General features: G+C 49.2%; 1 protein-coding gene across 1 annotated transcript in view; it reads right to left on the bottom strand.

Annotated features, from left to right (window-relative positions):
- The window catches only part of Plekhm2 (pleckstrin homology and RUN domain containing M2), a 45,009-nt gene extending 38,971 nt beyond the window's left edge, over nucleotides 1-6,038 (bottom strand). The window contains 1 exon segment of the mRNA XM_038333823.1: nucleotides 5,917-6,038. Within this exon segment, the coding sequence (XP_038189751.1) occupies nucleotides 5,917-5,976 (60 nt within the window). The 5' untranslated portion in view covers nucleotides 5,977-6,038.
- Nucleotides 6,039-12,028: the final 5,990 nt, after the last annotated feature.

Below are 12,028 nucleotides of genomic sequence, written 5' to 3'. Positions count from 1 at the left end.
GAGTTTCCTGGGAGATCACAAAACCACCACAGAACGGAGCCACCAGACTCCTGAGTGTCGGCCTTGGTCTGCCCACTATTGCCAGCAGGTGGCCGTTTCTCTCTGCCCAGGAGCAGGCCTTTCAATATGAATGGCTCTAAGCTAGAGCCAGGGCCAGGATGGACAAGGCTTCGAGTGTTCTGGGATGGGGTGGGAAGGACCACAATGTCACGCGGCTTCAAATAGAAACCTGATGTCAGAAGAGTCGCATAAAAAGAGAAGTATATTGTAAGCCGAATGGGCAGGGCTCAGGAAAAGCAGGGAACACTTGTCTCACATCTGGTCCTAGGCCTCAGTGGGGTGACCTCCAAGGTCGGAGCCGGCCAGTATACTGTGATTCCTGCCTGGGGGTCCTTGGGTCCTTCACAGCCTTTTCTGCAACCGAAGAAGAGCCATGGCCAGAGCCACAATCCAGCAGAAGGAAAAGGGAAGCACCTTACTTGGTAGAATGAGTGCGTGGCTATTATTTTATTTAGCTCTTCACCTGGGGCATCTTAAGTCATTGGGGGTTTGTAGAACATTTTCCCTGGAAGCAGACAGAACAAAACTATTGATTTCGAGCAATGGGCCAGGACTTTCACTAATTTTCAATGCACTACTAGCAGGGCAAAGCTATCTGAAGGAGTTAAAAAGTGGGGAAAGGCCAGACGTGGGAGCACAGGCCTTTAAGCCCAGCAGGTAGAGGCAGGCGGATCTCTGTGAGTTCAAGGCCAGCCTGGTCTACAAAGCAAGTTCCAGGACAGCCAGGGAGACAGTAGAGACCTGTCTCAAAAAATAAACAAAAGAAAATCAGGGAAAAAGCCACCCCCAGCACAGCCTCTGCAGCGGCAATGCTCAGATGGGCTGGGAAACAGCTGCAGCCTGGATCCAGATCCACTGGGCCAGGAGGGGAAAGGGGCTCTGGGTGATGGGGGCCTCCGGCTGTGGGGGACTGGGGGGAAGGAGGCCCTCTGAGCCTCATTTAGCAGGCGGCAGTCTGCCTCAAACCAAGCAGGTGAAGAAGCAGGCCGGACCAGCAGCCGCTGTGCTAAATTCAATGTCTCATGAGTTCGTTTTCCCTAATGTTTAAAAAGAGGAAGACACAGGACAGCTACTTTTCATTGTATACTGGAAGTATTGAAGTACCTGTGGCTTTATTATTAAAAATAATAATCAGAATAATAATTTTGAAAGCAGGTCTAGGCTAGCCTTAGCTTCATGGCAATCCTCCTGTCCTAGCCTTCCTGCTCCTGAGTATGTGTGGGTTTTTATTGTTTAAATCTGGCGGGGGGGGGGGCTTTTTTGGCTTTTGTTGTTGTTGTTGTTGTTGTTTTGTTTTGTTTGTTTTTGAGACAGAGTCTGGTATAGCCTAGGATGGCTTAGGACTCTCTACGTAGCTGAGGATGATCCTGAATTTTGGATCCTCATGCTTTTACCTCCTAGTGCTGGGATTACAGGTGTGCACCCCCACAGAGTGCTGGGGATCCAGTCAGGACTTTATGCATGCTAAGCCCACCACTGAACTACACCCCCAGTCCATATTTTCAGGTGTGTGTATGTGTGGTATGGTGCATGTGTGTGGCATGTGTGGCACATGTATGTACAGTACATATGTGTATGGTGCATTGTGTGGTGTGTGTGGTGCATGCCTGTGTGATGCATGTTTGTGTGGTGTGTGTAATATGTGTATGTTTTTGGAACGTGTTGCTTAGCATATTGCCACAGGCCTGCAATGCCAGGGAGGCATTGTTACTGGTGGCTGGTCTCCTGGGCTACAGGGAGTTTGATCTGGCTACAGTGTGACACCCTGTCTCTCTTCCTCACTCAAGAAAAGACCTGTTTTCTTAGAATACATCTTACTTTTCATCACACTCTGTACAGCACTGGCTAGAACCTGAAACAGTCTTCGATAAGACTGGACTAAAAAGTCCTCATTCTTCTTTTTTATTTTATTTATTTTTTGGTTTTTTTCAAGACAGGATTTCTCTGTAGCTTTCGAACCTGTCCTGGAACTAGCTCTGTAGACCAGGCTGACCTCGAACTCACAGAGATCCACCTACCTCTGCCTCCCAAGTGCTGGGATTAAAGGCATGTACCACCCCAGCCTGGCTAATTCCTCACCTGCTACTATAAGGTTGCTTCCAGGTGGATGGAGACCTTTTCCCATGTGACCTTCCTAGGGCTTAGGCCAGTGGTTCTTAACCTTCCTAATGCTGCGACCCTCATACAGTTCCTCATGTTGTGGCGACCCCAACCACAAAATTATTTTTGTTGCTACTTCATAACCACCGTCATTTTGCTATTGCTACTACTAATTATATGTAAATATCTGATATGCGACCTCTGTGGAGGGTGCGACCCACAGATTGAGAACTGCCGGCCTACAACAATGAGGATCATGGGAAGGTACTCACGAACCTGAATATGTTTCATCACCATGTGGTTCACGGTGCCCACACTCACCCCACAAACCTTCTATAACACAAAGATGCTGCTGCAATACACATGGGCTGGCCACTCACTCTTCTGAAAATGCTCCCCAGCCTGCCCTGACAGGGACTTTTTAGGGTAGACCCACGTGTCCATATATAAACGACGGCTTGGGGACCAAACTTTGGTCTACTTATTGTTATAAAGGTTTTCTGGGATACAGCCTCACCCTTCAGTTGGTTGCTCTAGGGCAAAAAAAAAAAAAAAAAAAAAAAAAAAAAAGAAAGACTTGGGTAATGTCAGTGAAGGCTAGGCAGTTTGAAAATACCTTTAAGAAGATTCGTTAAGTTTACAGGAAGCAGGTCACGGTGCCCCAGGTCTATAATTACAGCTATTTTGGAAGCAAAGGCAAGAGGACATAAGTTCAAGAGCAGCCTGGGCAACGTAGTTAGACCCTGTCTCAGAAAGGTAAAAAAGGAACACTCAGGATGTAGCACAGTGGGCGGAGCACCTGCCCAGTATCCAGAGGCCCTAGGCTCAATCCTCAGCAACACACTGTTGTGGTGATGCCCACCTATAACTCCAGCACGTGGGAGGGGGAGGGGGAGATCAAAAGTCTTCAGAGGCCATTTTTGTCAGCCTGGACTATCAAAAAAAAATAAGGTAAAATAAAATAGCGAAATTAAAAAGGGCTGTGTTTGTAGGTCACGGTGGAAAGCTCACAGAACATGCACAAGGCCCTGGGGGTCCAGCCCCACCACAGGGAGAAAAGACAAGGAAATGCCGCAGGTCGTAGTGGCTGCTGAGACAGTATTGCGGCCTAAGTGTATGACAGACATTGAGTTGAGCATTGCAGGCATGTCATCCCATGGAACTGAATTCCCATTATAGCATGACTGGAGACGTCAACAGAGCTTCCACGGTCTGCCAGCATTGTTGTGCCCAGTGATAAATCCAGAATCCAAAGCCGGGCCTGGGTCTGTGCGCCTCTGGCCTGTGCACCAGGCTGCATGACTTTTCCAGGGTGAACATCCTAGCCACATCTAGCAGAACCCTTGATCCTTCTGAAATTAGTCTCTCTCCCCAGTGTCCTCAGAAGATCACCTAGGGGCCTCCCACTTCTGTGGGGATGTTCCTTCTAGCCTGAATATCTACTTCTTTCTCTCTGAGAATTCTACCAGTTTGTCAAGGCTTAGTTAAGGCCCCCTCTCTCAACCAACACAGAGTCTTTGGAGGCCATGGCTGCAGCTTAAAAGGTTTATTTTCATTATTTTTATTAATGTGTGTCTCTTGTGTGTGGGTATGTAGACACAGTGCAGGTGCCTGAGAAGACAGAACAGGCGTGGGTCATGTGGAACTGGACTCACAAGCAGTGCCAGTGCTCTTAAGTGCTCTTAGCCACCAGGCTATCTCGCTACCAACTTTTTTTTTTTTTTTTTTTTTTTGAGACAGGGTTTCTTGGGAACCTGTCCTGGAATTAGCTCTTTTTTTTTTTTTAAGATTTATTTATTTATACAATATTCTTTCTGCATGTATGCCTGAAGGCTAGAAGAGGGCACCAGACCTCATTACAGATGGTTGTGAGCCACCATGTGGTTGCTGGGAATTGAACTCAGGACCTTTGGAAGAGCAGGCAATGCTCTTAACCACTGAGCCATCTCTCCAGCCCCTGGAATTAGCTCTTGTAGACCAGGTTGACCTTGAACTAACAGAGATCCACCTGCCTTTGCCTCAGGCTTGCTGGGATTAAAGGTGCGTGCCACCACCACCCAGCTCCAACTTTTTGTTGTTGTTGTTGTTTTTAATTTAATCCTCTTCTTACACCGTGAGTTCTAGGGATTGAACCCAGGCCGTCCAGTTTGCACACCAACTCAGGCTTGCAAGCACTTTTACCGACTTACACCACCTTTACCGGGCCTGCCATGGCTGCTCTCAAAGCATAGATGAGACTTGGCCTGCAGAGGCCTCCGTATCCACTGCTGGAGCTGGACTCTTCCTTGTTTTGAGATAGACCTATCACCACATAGCTCCAAGCTGCCTTCCAACTAAGCAGTCTTATTAGAAGCAGAAATCTTTTTTATTTATTTTCAAGTTATGACGTCACTACGTAGCTCTGGCAGCTGTCCTGGAACCAACTATGTAGACCAGGCTGGCCTCAAACTCATAGAAAGCAGACTTCCTCTGCCTCTGCCTCCCAAGTGCTGGACAAAGTCATGTGCTGCTATGCCCAGCTAGAAGCAGAAGGGCCCTTACAGGAGGCCAGGCATAGTGGTGTGCGCCTTTAATGCTAGCACTTGGGAGGTAGTGTTCGAGCCCAGCCAGGTCTACAAAGCGAGGCTATTAAAAAAAAGAAACGAAGAAAAGAGAAACAAGAAGAGGGCCAGAGAGATGGCTCAGCGGGCAGAGCACTTGCTACCAAGACTGACAACCTGAGTTTGATGCCTGGAACTCACATGACAGGAGAGAACCAATTCTCAAAAGTTGTCCCTCTGACCTCCACTCTCCCACCTAGGCATGTGGGCACCCATATATATAGAGATACACACGTTCACATATGCAGAGTAAATAAAATATAATTTATAAAAAGAGCAGAAAAGGAAAGCTAGTTAAATATTTTCTAGTCAGGCAAGGCAGGAGTTCAAATAATAAAAACTAAATAGAAATAAATCTCTTCTGATGGCCCATGTAGGTTTTCGGTGACTATGAATTCCACCACCTAGCTTGGGATCCTTTTTGGTTTGTGGGTCCTACCTATTACTTTTTGTTTTTTTGAGACAGGGTCTCACTAAGTGGTCCAGGCGAGCCTAGATCTCAGGATTCTGCTTTGGCCTCCTTAGCGCTGGGATGACAGACAGGCACCACCACACCCGAACTTTTGAGACTGGCCTGTCTCCTCACCCATGTGCATGCCCTTGACAGGTAGTCATTCCTACCAGGAACTGGGGCGATGACCAACACGAGCAAGCCCTGCTGCAAAGCTTCTTAGTGTCATCTGTCCCACGACTCACTATCCAAAAATACAATCCTAGGCACTTCGGGTCCTCAATCAGAACTCTGCAATGAGCTTTTTCTAAACTGTCATCCCGGAGTAGGATGACCTGGGGACTCTCCAGGACGTCAGGCAAGTGCCGGTCCTCGGCCTTTGCCTTGAGTTAGGGTGGATGCAGTGGATTCCTCGGGGATGCTCACTGTGTCGGGTCGTCCCCGGAGCCTTCCCGAAGTGTCACCGGCCCCTCTAGGGACGGCACGGCAAGGCCGGGTCGGGCACCGGGGAGCTCCGAGAACGCTGACCTCAACTTTGTTTCTTAAAAATAGCTCAGAGGCCGCGGTGCTCCCGGGAGCCGCCCGCTTCCCCTGCAGGGCTCGGGTCGCCGGGAGGTCGGTGGCAAGGGATCCCAGGCACAGAGGCGACCCGGGAGGTGAGCGACAGGGCCCGGGGAGGGGCCCGGGCCGAAGGAGGCCGCTTACCTTCTTCACCGACAGCGAGATGTTCTCCAGGATTCGGTCCTTCACCTCCCGCGGCTCCATGGCGCCGCCGCCGCCGCCCCGTCGCCGCTTCCCGCGCCGGGCGCCCGGGGCCGCCGCCAACCGCTGCCGCCGGCCGTGCGGGGACTCCGTGGTGCCGGCCGCGGGCCCCGGCGCCCGCCGCGCTCGCTTCGCCTCGCCCGGGCCTCGCTCCGCCGCCGCCTCCCGAGCGCGGAGCCGGGAAGGAGACGCGGGCTGTGCGCGGCGGCAGGAACTGATGTCAGTCGGGGCGGCGCCAGCACCGGCCGGGAGGGACGGCGGGGACCGGGCGGGCCCGCCTCCTCCGAGTCCCGGGCCGGCTGAGACCTGCGAGCTCCGGGACTCGGGGTCGCGGAGACCTGGGGACCTGGAGCCCCGGAGACCCAGGCGGGATCACACAACTCTGATCACACAGACCCGGGTCCTCATAGAGCCGGCATCTCATAGACCCGGGGACTCCTAGACCCGGCATCCCTGAGACTCGGACCTCAAACACTCAGGGACTCAGAGACCTTGTCTCTCCGTCCCTCCCCCAACCGCCTTACTCACTCCGGCACAACTCCGTAGAGACCTGGGGACTTGAGATCCGGGACCTCACAGACCCCGGGCCCCCTCCCAACTCCGCGGAGACACCGTGTCATCCCCCACCCCCGCAACAGGGCTCTCTCTGTTCAGGCCTGAAAACCCGCACAACTCCTTAGAGATCACCCCTTCCCTCCTTGTTCCCATCCCCCTCTCCTGCAACATTCAAAGACCCTCCTCCCAGGATCTCTGCCCTACTCCTTGGAGACCCCCACTCAGGACCAGCACAGACAGCGCCCCTCCCCCATCACAAATCTGGCAGTCCTCACCCCTGCCCACAGGGGACGCCAGACATACCCGCACGCTAGAGTCTCTAGAGCCAAGGCCTGGCCAGTCAGAAACACCTACCCATCTCTCTTCCAACCCCTCCATACATGCCCCAGGGTTCATGGGTTCAGAGGGCATTGAGGCTCCAGCACCCAATCTTGGCCCTGACTCCAGAGCCCAACCCTCCATCCTCCCCAGCATTCCAACATCTTCGAAGTCCAGTCCTCAACTTCAGGTCATTGCAAATCCCTGGTGGCTCTCCTACCTCCAAAACAGCCCCGTTTCCCAAGCAGCCTTCATAACTTCTGTCTGGGTGGCAGCTTTATGTCAGCTCAACACAAGGACACAAGCTAGGCTCATCGGAAAGGAGGGAACCTCAATTAAGAAAAGAGCCTCTTAGGGAGCTGGAGAGATGGCTCAGTGGTTAATGGTTAAGAGCACTGACTGCTCTTCCAGAAGTCCTGAGTTCAATTCCCAGCAACCACATGGTGGCTCACAACTATCTGTAATGAGATCTGGGGTACTCTTCTGGTCTGCAGGCAGGATACTGTATACATAATTAAATAAACCTTAAAAAATATATTTAACCAGGACAGGCTCTAAAAAAGCTGCAGAGAAACCCTGTCTCGAAAAACCAAAAAAAAAAAAAAAAAAAATATATATATATATATATATATATATATATATATATATATATTTAAAAGAAAGAAAGAAAGAAAAAAAGAAAGAAAGAAAGAAAGAAAAGGCCTCCTAACCTGGTGGTGGTGGCACACATCTTTAATCCCAGAGGGAGGCGGATCTCTGTGAGTTTGAGGCCAGCCTGGTCTACAAGAGCTAGTTCCAGGACAGGCACCAAAGCTACAGAGAAACCTTGTCTCGAAGAAGAAAAAGAGAGAGAGAGAGAAGAAAGAAGGAAAGAAAGAGAAAAGGCCTCCATAAGATCACTATAGGCAAGCCTGCAGGGCATTCTCTTAATTAGCAAGCCAATGAGCAGCACCCCTCCACGGCTTCTGCACCAGCTTCTGCCTCCAGGTTCCTGCCCTGTTTGAGTTCCTGCCTTGGCTTCCCTCTATGGGAATATATAAGCCAAATATATAATATATTTAATATTTATATATAAAATATATAAGCCAATATATAAGCCAATATATAAGCCAAATAAGCCCTTTCCTCCCCAAGCAGCTTTGTTCCTGGTGTTTCATATTTCATCACAGCAGTAGAAAAGCTAACTAAGACACTTAACCCTGTGCCCCTCAGCCCGAGAACCATAACACATACCCTACTCCAAACTCACCAACTCTACACTTGGGTTCTGTCTCCTACCCTGGGTCACTTCTCTAAGTCTGATCCCCAAATAAACACGTCTTCACAGAGCGATACATCCATTCTTTAGACACCAAAACTCTCACTTCTGGCTCCTTAGTTTTCAACAGTGTCTGCTCAGGCTAACTCACCCCCAAAGTCCCCCTTGGAGCACCAATCCTATAACTTATGAACAGAGGACCCCACCCTTTCTCTGACCGCCAAAGGGAGACCAAAGATGGTGATAGTTTTGTTTCCTAGGAGTGGATAAGGGGAAAAAAATAAACTCTGAAAATGGAAAGGGAATCTGGGATCCCACTTGGGGCTAGTGTTAGCCAGACAGCACACAGCTGTTATTGCAACACTTGGGAAGTGGAGGCAGGACGATCAGGAGTTAACAAGCCATTCTCAGCTATATAGAGAGGTAAGTTGTAGGCCAGCCTGGGCTACATGACATCCCGTCTCAAACAACCAAACAAAACAACAACAAAAACCCAGGCAAAAACATTAGGCCATGCCTATAATACCAGTGCTGTTTTGTTTTGCTTTGGTTTTTTGAGACAAGTCTCACTCTGTGGCCCTAGCTGCCCTGAACTCACTCTGTAGACGAGGCTGACCTTAAACTCACAGAGATCTGTCTGCCTCTGCTTCCCCAGTTGTGTGATCAAGGATATGTACATCCACATCAGTAGATCCAGGACTAGTTTTTGAGCCACGGTCTCACACCCCTTCCTGGCCTTGAACTTGAGGCAATCCTCCTGCCTCAGACTCCGAGTATTGAGACACAACACCACCAGGATCAGCCTAAAATAAGTGGTTTCCATAGAATCTAGAGTACAACTCCAGGAATCACTCATACGTTTTTCTGAACCCAGGATTGTTTTATGTTGTAGATTGTTCTAACAGGCCCCCTAAGGGTTTGGTCTAGCCTTTAGAAGAAAAGTACAGTCTCTAGAACAACCGAGCCAGGGAGTTTTAAATTTGTTTTGAATCCAAGAAAAACAGAGTCGCCATGGAACTGGGTAGAGGGCAAAAGAGTTGGGAATCAAGGTTGCATTTGTTGCCCAAGTAAAGAAAAGACTGAGGTCAGAGAACATGTTACATTAACGATAAAGAAAGAGACAGATGTCCAGAGGTGTTTGTGGTAAAGGAGAAGGAAGATTAGTCTGAATGAATGACTCCCTTCCCCATCCCTCCTAGCTAGGGTGCCTACAGGCCCCAGCCTATGAGCTGCAGGCCTGGCTCTTCAGAACTGCTCAGACCAAAAGTATAACCTGTGAGCTATGTGGTTATTCCCTGCTATTAAACGTCAAGTCAGCTGCTCGGCACTGTGTTCCAACAAATGCCTCTTTCATGTTTTGAACTCAGGACAGATTGTGTGTGTGTGTGTGTGTGTGTGTGTGTGTGTGTGTGATGCTTAGGAAGCATGTCATGCTTAGCAACACTATCTTCCTTCTTTGAGACAAAGTCTCTCATTGGCCTGCCACTCACCAATTAGTCTAAATTGCTGTGTCTGGGTGCCCAGCTATGGGATTAGAATGAGTCACAGTGCCTGGAGTGGGGAACAGGGCTGTGTCCTTACATAAACAAGTGCTTTGCTAACATTCCACACCCCACTTCACCCCAAGCCCCACCCCACCTCCCCGCCCCCTTTTGTTTGTTTTAAAACTGTATTTCATATAGCCCAGGCTCTACTCAAACTCCCTGCAGCTGAGGAATACTTTAACCTCTGATAGTTCCGGGGGCTGGAGTGGCAGGTATGTGCCATCAAACCGATTTATATGGCACTAGATGGGAGTCAGGGCTTTGGGCCAGAAAGACGGCTCCATAGTTCGGAGTGTCTGCTTCGCTCGTAGAGGACCTGGAGATGCGTTCCCAGCACCCCTATTGGCTTACAATGACCTGTAACTCCAGCTCAGGAGGTCTGGTTCCCTCTTCTGATCTCCCCATACATAAGTAATTAAAACAACAACAACAATAAAACAAACAGGTGTGGTGGCCGACACCTTTAATTCCAACACTAGGGAGGCAGAGACAGGCAGATCTCTATGAGTTCGAGGCCAACCTGGTCTACATAGGGAGTTCTAGGCCAGCCAGGACTACATAGTAGTAAGACTTTGTCTTAAAAAAATAAAATAAATAAAAAGTATAAATAAAAATAAAATACAAAAGAAAGCAATCCAGGGCTCTGTGCAGGCTAGGCAGTCGTTCTACCAACTGAGCAACATGTCCAGCAACAGGTATTTTCTTTTTTAATTTATTTATTATGTATACAATATTCTGTCTGTGTATATGCCTTCAGGCCAGAAAAGGGCACCAGACCTCATTACAGATGGTTGTGAGCCACCATGTGGTTGCTGGGAATTGAACTCAGGACCTTTGGAAGAGCATGCAATGCTCTTAATCACTGAGCCATCTCTCCAGCCCCCAGCAACAGGTATTTTCATTCTGGCCGTGTGCTGAGATTGTCCACTTCCTCTGTTACGTGGAAGGTGGTGGCATTTCTGCCATGCTGTTGCACCTGTTGGAGGATTACGGTCCCAAACTACATTTTACAGCTTTTGGAGGAACATGTGTTCTCTGCCCGCCAGCTTCCCAAGGTGTTCCGGGGTAAGTGTGTGTCTAGGAGGAGAGGGTCACGCTTAGTCTGACAGGACTTTCTGGCTGAGAAGAGACCACACACGTGTTCATGAGCGGGCCACTGCACCATGCTTGGGGTTTATACACAGGATCTGTCCTGTCACAAACAGGGTGCCTGAAGAGATGTCTCAGCACCAGCTACTCTTCTGGAGGACCTGGGTTTGATTCCCCACAGCCACATGGTGGTTCATAAACATCTATTAGCTGCCATTCCAGGGAACCCGACATCTTCTGGCCTCTAGGGGCACCAAGCACGCACGTGGTACAGAGACACACAGGCAAAACATCATACACATAAAAGAAAAAGATTAAAAATAAATATAAAAAAATAGCGACTCTGGGAAACACAGGCATCCTACTGCTGGGAATCACGAAGATGGAAATGAAAAGCCCTTCTTTTATTACACAACACTTCCCTGTCACGTGAGACGCTCATGAGACTCTGAGTCAAAAGCATCAAAAACCCAGAGCCTGTGCTGATTCACGCCAGGGCCTCAGGCAAGACACTTGCCCTGGTTTCCGAATCAGTGGCACAGACAAAAGGAGTTCAAAGCCAGGTGTCCAGGCACAAGCCTGGACTTCCAGCACTTGGGAAGTAGAGGTGGGAAGATCGTCCTCAACTTCATAGAGTTGGAGGTTTACCTGGAGCACTGGATTCAGATTCCAGCACCCCCATGGAAGCTTACAACTATTGGTAATTCCAGCCCCGGGCATCTGGTGCCCTTTGGCCTCCTTGGGTACCAGGAATGCAGGTGATACGTAGACACATGTGCAGATAAAACGCTCATATATAAAACTTAATAAATAAAAAGGGATGAATTCCTCCCGACTCTAGACAATTATGCTTGTGTTTAGAGGAATCACTTTCTCGGCCAGCAGGCTGGTGAAGCTGTTTGAGCCCTACCAGAGAGGGGACAGTGGGACAGGCTGGTTCTAGGTCCCCCATTCTGCACTGTATCCAGAAGTAGACTGGACAAACCGAAGGAACACAGCTTTGTCTAGGGCATTTGACTGTATATTAAACTTCTTCGAATTTTAGCTAGTCAGTAAAATGGGTGGGTAGACACTGGGCTATTACCCAACCTCCTAGCTTACAAAGCCTTCAAGCAACTTCTTGCCATTCAGCACGCGCGTGTGCATGTGTGTGTGTGTGTGTGTAAGGTGCATTTTTAAAATTTTAATTTAAAGTTTTTATCATTTTTACTTTATTTTATATGGGTGGGTTTCAGATAGGCACAGCTGTTACTAGCGTTGTGACCCCATCTATGACACAACCCACTGGGGC

Source organism: Arvicola amphibius, chromosome 6 (genome assembly GCF_903992535.2).
Source record: "Arvicola amphibius chromosome 6, mArvAmp1.2, whole genome shotgun sequence".
Classification (NCBI taxonomy): Eukaryota; Metazoa; Chordata; class Mammalia; order Rodentia; family Cricetidae; genus Arvicola; species Arvicola amphibius.
This window is presented reverse-complemented; position numbering and strand designations above follow the sequence as displayed.